Source organism: Perognathus longimembris, chromosome 1 (assembly GCF_023159225.1).
Source record: "Perognathus longimembris pacificus isolate PPM17 chromosome 1, ASM2315922v1, whole genome shotgun sequence".
In the NCBI taxonomy this organism is placed as follows: Eukaryota; Metazoa; Chordata; class Mammalia; order Rodentia; family Heteromyidae; genus Perognathus; species Perognathus longimembris.
This window is the reverse complement of record NC_063161.1, coordinates 760,015-766,265: the sequence shown is the minus strand read 5'-3', so window position 1 is coordinate 766,265 and position 6,251 is coordinate 760,015. Positions and strand designations below refer to the sequence as shown.

General features: G+C 72.9%; 1 protein-coding gene across 1 annotated transcript; it reads left to right on the top strand.

Moving 5' to 3' along the window:
- Positions 1-1,019: 1,019 nt before the first annotated feature.
- Positions 1,020-4,544, top strand: Pim3 (Pim-3 proto-oncogene, serine/threonine kinase). The gene is made up of 6 exons (XM_048353798.1): positions 1,020-1,176; positions 1,264-1,373; positions 1,461-1,511; positions 2,277-2,646; positions 3,217-3,393; positions 3,483-4,544. The coding sequence occupies exons 1-6, from the start codon at positions 1,092-1,094 to the stop codon at positions 3,668-3,670; spliced, it is 981 nt and encodes a 326-aa protein (XP_048209755.1). The 5' UTR covers positions 1,020-1,091; the 3' UTR covers positions 3,671-4,544.
- The last annotated feature ends 1,707 nt before the right edge of the window (positions 4,545-6,251 follow it).

Genomic DNA, 6,251 nt, shown 5'->3' with positions numbered 1-6,251 from the left:
GCCGGTGGGCGGTGGGGTCCAGATCAGGGCGGCCCGGGGGCGGTGGGGCGGGTGGACCCCCGCCAGGAGTAGGGGAGGCAGCGGCGGGCCCAGGCCTCGGGAGGGAGGGCGGGTGGGGGGCCCCCGGGGCTGCGGCTGCGCGGTCGGGGCCGGGACTGCGTGCCGGCGTCGCGGTGCCCAGCCGGGCCGGCCTGCTCAGGGCTCCCGGGGGCCCCGCGTCTCCCCGGCCGGCCACGTTCGCACCGGGGCGCGGGGGCCGCCGGCGAGGCCCACGCGCGGTGCCGACGCCGGCCCCGGCGGCAAAGGCATCCCCACCGACTTCCGGCTCTCCTGGGGACCCCGCACTCGGCGCGCTCGGGTCGCCCACTCGGGGTGCGGGGGAAGGAACGCGCGCGCGCGTCACCGAGCCCCGCGGTGACCTTCCTTCGCACCGCCTGGGGGCGGGGCCCGCGCACGCGGCCACGCCCCCCGCTCCCCATTGGCTCTGCCCTAATTCCTCCGTGTCCTTTCAAAACGTCGGCTCCCATTGGCTCTGCCGGCCCCACCCGCGCGGCGGGCGGCGCCGGCCCCGCCCCCCCGCGCCGCCCCCCCCCCCGCGCCCGCCCGCGAGCTGCGCCTGCGCAGAGCGAGTGAGCGCGCGGGGCGGACGCAGCGCGCCGTGCGCCTCCGCGACTCTACTACGGAGAGCTAGTCCCCGAGAGTAGCCGCCCCCGCCCTCGCGCGGCTCCCCACGACCCGACCCGCGGCGCCGGGCGGTCCCAGCGCCTCGTTGGCTGGCCCCGAGCCGCCGCGCGCTCGAGCCACGGGGCGGGGGGCGGGGCCGCGCGAGGCCCCGCCCCCGCGGAGGGATCTGGCCCACCGCGGCCCAAAACCCCGGGGCGAGGCGGCCGGGGCGTCTGAGCCGCTCGGCCCGCCGCGTCTCCCCGCCGTCCCGCGCGGTCACCGGGCGACTGCGCCGCGCGGCCGCCTCGCCGAGCGCCGGCCTCGGGCCCGCCCGGCCCGCCGCGTCGTCCGCGTCCCGGGAGGCCCCCACCCCCCCCGCGTCCGCGCCGGCCGGGTGAGAGGCGGCGCCCGGCGCGAGGCCGCCCGCGATGCTGCTCTCCAAGTTCGGCTCCCTGGCGCACCTCTGCGGGCCGGGCGGCGTGGACCACCTTCCGGTGAAGATCCTGCAGCCGGGTACGCGGGGAGGCGGGGGCCGGGAGCGGGGCCGGGCGGGGGCCGGCGCCCCGCGCGCGGTGCCAACCCGCCCGCCTGTGCCCACAGCCAAGGCGGACAAGGAGAGCTTCGAGAAGCTGTACCAGGTGGGCGCCGTCCTGGGCAGCGGCGGCTTCGGCACGGTCTACGCGGGCAGCCGCCTCGCCGACGGGCTCCCGGTGAGTCGGGCCGCCGGGGCTGAGCGCGGGGCCAGGGCGTCGCGGGGACGACGGCCTGACCGCCCGCCCGCCCGCCTTTCCCCGCAGGTGGCGGTGAAGCACGTGGTCAAGGAGCGGGTGACGGAGTGGGGCAGCCTGGTAGGTCGGGGGGCGCGGAGGGGGGACCGGGAGTCCCGGGGGAGGGGCGCGCAGGCCGGGGGCTGGGGAGGCCGGGAGTCCCGGGGAGGGGGGGCGCGCAGGCCGGGGGCTGGGGAGGCCGGGAGTCCCGGGGAGGGGGGCGCGCAGGCCGGGGGCTGGGGAGGCCGGGAGTCCCGGGGAGGGGGGCGCGCAGGCCGGGGGCTGGGGAGGCCGGGAGTCCCGGGGAGGGGGGCGCGCAGGCCGGGGGCTGGGGAGGCCGGGAGTCCCGGGGAGGGGGGCGCGCAGGCCGGGGGCTGGGGAGGCCGGGTCCGGAGGGGGGCGCGCAGGCCATGGGTCGGGGAGGCCGGGAGTCCCGGGGAGGGGGGCGCGCAGGCCGGGGGTCGGGGAGGCCGGGAGGCCGGACGGGGGGCGCGCAGGCCGGGAGTCCGGGGAGGGGGGCTCGGGGGTCGGGGAGGCCGGGAGTCCCGGGGAGGGGGGCGCGCAGGCCGGGGGTCGGGGAGGCCGGGAGGCCGGACGGGGGGCGCGCAGGCCGGGAGTCCGGGGAGGGGGGCTCGGGGGTCGGGGAGGCCGGGAGTCCCGGGGAGGGGGGCGCGCAGGCCGGGGGTCGGGGAGGCCGGGAGTCCCGGGGAGGGGGGCGCGCAGGCCGGGGGCTGGGGAGGCCGGGAGTCCCAGGGAGGGGGGCGCGCAGGCCGGGGGTCGGGGAGGCCGGGAGTCCCGGGGAGGGGGGCGCAGGCCGGGAGCTCACCCCCCCCCCCCCGTCCCCAGGGCGGCGCGGCCGTGCCCCTGGAGGTGGTGCTCCTGCGCAAGGTGGGCGCGGCGGGCGGCGCGCGCGGCGTCATCCGCCTGCTGGACTGGTTCGAGCGGCCCGACGGCTTCCTGCTGGTGCTGGAGCGGCCGGAGCCCGCGCAGGACCTCTTCGACTTCATCACGGAGCGCGGCGCCCTGGACGAGCCCCTGGCGCGCCGCTTCTTCGCGCAGGTGCTGGCGGCCGTGCGCCACTGCCACGGCTGCGGGGTGGTGCACCGCGACATCAAGGACGAGAACCTGCTGGTGGACCTGCGCTCGGGCGAGCTCAAGCTCATCGACTTCGGCTCGGGCGCGCTGCTCAAGGACACGGTCTACACCGACTTCGACGGTGAGCCGGCGGGCGGGGCCGCGGCGCGGGGGTCCCCCCCGCCGCGTGGGGGGGGTAGGGAGCCCCGGGGCGTGCGCGTGACGCGGGGCGCCGCGCCCCTCCCTTTCCGGGCGGGCCTTCCCTGCGTGCGTGCGTGCGTGCGCAGCGCGGGGGCGCCGCACCAGAAATCCCCGCATTGCGGAGCGCGGGGAAGCCGGGGCTCCCCGCTCCCCCGCCCGCCCGGCCGGCCCCTCCTCTTCCCGCTCCTCCTGGGCTGGATGCCTGTGACCTCCTCCTTCTGTTTGTTGTGAAACCCGAGCCGAGGCTCATGTGACGCAGCCCTCCCGCGGCGGCCCGCGCCTCCCCGCCCCGCCGCCCCTCCCAGGCCGCTGGGCTCCGGACCGCCTGCGCCCGGCCTCTCCGGGCCCCCCCCCCCCGCCCCCTTCTCCCCCCCACCCCCCCCTCCCGCGCTGGGGGTTTTTTCAGGGCAATGCCTAGCAGAATCTGGATAATAGGAGTGAGGTAGCCAGAGCGCGCGGTGCCTGGGGTCCTGACTTCCTGGCCCCCCCCCCCCGTTCCTCTCCATCCTAGGCACCCGAGTGTACAGCCCCCCGGAGTGGATCCGCTACCACCGGTACCACGGGCGCTCGGCCACGGTGTGGTCCCTGGGAGTGCTGCTGTACGACATGGTCTGCGGGGACGTCCCCTTCGAGCAGGACGAGGAGATCCTGCGAGGCCGCCTGCTCTTCCGGAGGAGGCTCTCCCCAGGTGGGCCTGCCGCCCCTGGCTGGGCCCGGGAGGGCCACAGGGCGCCCCTCCCTCCTTTCCTGACCCCCCCCCCCCCATCTCTTCCCCAGAGTGCCAGCAGCTCATCGAGTGGTGTCTCTCCCTGCGGCCCTCGGCGAGGCCCTCCCTGGACCAGATCGCTGCCCACCCCTGGATGCTGGGGGCAGAAGGAAGTGTCTCTCAGAGCTGCGACCTCCGGCTCCGCGCCCTGGACGCGGATGATGGGGAGAGCACCACATCCAGCAGCGAGAGCTTGTGAGAGGGGCCTGACTCCCCCTGGCGTGGGATGCCTCCTTGAAAAGCAGTGATCTTTGACCCATGGTGACCTTTGCCCTCGGCACCGGGCCCGTTTCCTTAGCTTTGAGTGCCTTTTTGAACGCTGCTCCGTGGGACCGGGTTTCCTTGAGCTCCTCTGTCCAAAGACAGCCCCGGCCCGGCTCCGGGGGAAGTGAGGTCCCGCCTGCCCCGGGTGGATACTTGAACCAGAGACCTCTCCCACCCGCTGTTCCTTCCTGCAGACCCGGGGCACGCCCACCAGTGGGCACCGCGGCCTCGTGCCCACCCCCCTCCCTCCAGTGTCACGGTGTTCGTCTGGGTCGTCCCTGCACAAGCAATGCAACAGCCGGGCGGAGCTGCCCGCCTGCCTCCCCGCACACTCGGTCCGTGTCTGTGCCAGCGTCTGTGTCTGTTATTTATGGTGTGATCCCCACCCCACAGGGCACCCCTGTCCTGCCGGGGCTATTTATTAAGCTTAATTTATTTGTTGAGGTTCCTGAGCGGTGGTCTTCTCCAGACCCCTGGGGGCGGCTGGCAGGGAGAGGAGACCGAGGCCCACCCTGCTCGCCCCTGTCTGGAGGAGACCTTGTACCGAGACGGGGGGCGGGGGGCGCGACTGCCACCCTGGACACTCTGCACTGGGGGTGGGGGTTAAATTATTGACCTGTACAGTCTGCTTGTGGCTCTGAAAGCTGGGCGGGACAGAGTCTCAAGCCCTTAATTTATTTTAGCAGCTGTGTTTCTGACCCTGGTGCGCTTAGGCACCCGGTGGGGTTCTTTCAGTTCAAAAGCGTGAGACGTCTGGAGATCATATTTTTTATACAAGTATTTCAATTACATTTCTTTTTTTGTATGTACTGAGTGTTGTGTGTTTATTGCACGGGCGGGGGTGGGGAGGGTTAGAAGAGCCTGGCCTCGTACCCAGGAAATCCAGCCCGAGGACCCCGCACATGGCTGGAAGCTGCCGGTCTTGTCTGCATCCAGGGGTTCAGGGCGGTCTGAGCCTTCAGGAACGGCCCTGGTGCCCTGCTCTCGGCACTTAGAGGCTCAGCCTGGTGGCCGCTGGGGAATAGGGTCCTGGCCAGGGGCTCGGTGGGTGGGGTGGGAGGGGGGTCCCAGGCAGTTCCTGCAGGAAGCAGGGAGTGGGGTTGGGTGCTGAGTTCCGGCAGGTGTAGGGGTGGGGCCCTCCAGCCGAGTCAGGGGCTGGTGAGGGGAGGCTGGGCGGGCTTCCCGCCCACACACCCTTGGCTGGGCAGTCCCTGAGCGAGCGGCCCAAGTGTGTTACTTGCCTGTGACTGCAGGAGCTCTGCTGCCCCCTCCTGAAGACTGGCGGGGGAGGGCTGGGGGAGGGCTCCTGACACCACAGCCTCTCGCCTGGACAGGGACCCCAAGAGGGCAGCTTCCCTCAGACCTCCCACACTCCCAGCTCTTGTCACCCCAGCCCCATCAGGGTGTCAGCCCAGGCCTGCTAGGACCCTTCCCGCAACTCCAGACCCACACGAAGACAGTCCACGGGCAGCAACCTCGAGCCCCGCAGTCAACAGGATTTCCTGACACAGGTGCTGTGGCCAGGTTCCCGAGAACACGGCTCATTCGCCCATCCAGCTGTCCTCCCACCTCCCCACCTGTCCAGCCATCCTGTTCCAGTATGTTCCTAGCCCGAGGAGCAATGTGCTGATGTGCACCCAAGTTCAGGTGAGGTTAGGCCCATCCTGAGGAACTGGGGGGCCCTGGTGAGGGAGGTGCAGATTGTAGGGGGTGGTAGTCCCGCCCCTCGAGGGGTGGGAGTGTTAGGATGGTGGTGGGAGGCCAGTCCAGGCAGTCGCCTCCACCGTTAGCACCGTCTCACCCCCTCTACGTGACAGTGCACGCAGAGAGCCTGACACCACCCCATCCAGCTAGGAGTTCAAGGCCCCAGCCGAGTTCTCTCAGACGCAGGTGTCTACCGGGCTGTGCACTGTGGTGGACAGGCAAAGTCCAGGATGTGGAGCCCCAGAGCCGTCCCTGCAGTGAGCTTCCAGAACAATGTCCGAGGGCATCGTCTCAGGCAGAATTGCAAGCCAGAACTCGAGCTTGACGGCCAGGAACGCCCTGTTAGCTTCCCACCACGGCAGCGGGGCCAGGGGGGCGCGGAGCCTGCCGCGTCGTGAGCCTGTGTGGCAAGCACGTTCTGGAGGGGAGGGTGGCCAGGAAGCCCCGATGGGGAAGGACCGGGGTCCCCACACCCCTTCAAGAGCCGGCCGGGGGAGCCCCTCCTCTCCAATGGGGCCCGCCCACCGGGTCTTCCCCGGGACGGTCGCTCCGGCCCCCCCCCCCCCCCCCGCCCACAGCTGTTCTGGCTGCTCTGGGCCCTTGGCTGGCGTGTGGAATAGATGAAGGGCGTAGGGCCTGCCCCACCGGGGGGCTTGCTGAGTTCGGTGCCCCCAGCCCTGCCCCACGGACTCCCTTGGGCCCTGCAAAGTCTGGGTGACTCACATGATGGGATTACCTGGGTCCCTCCAGCCCCTCCCCGGGGAGAGCCCAGCTGAGCCCACGTCCGCGCCCCGAGGTCACGGCGGCCTCTG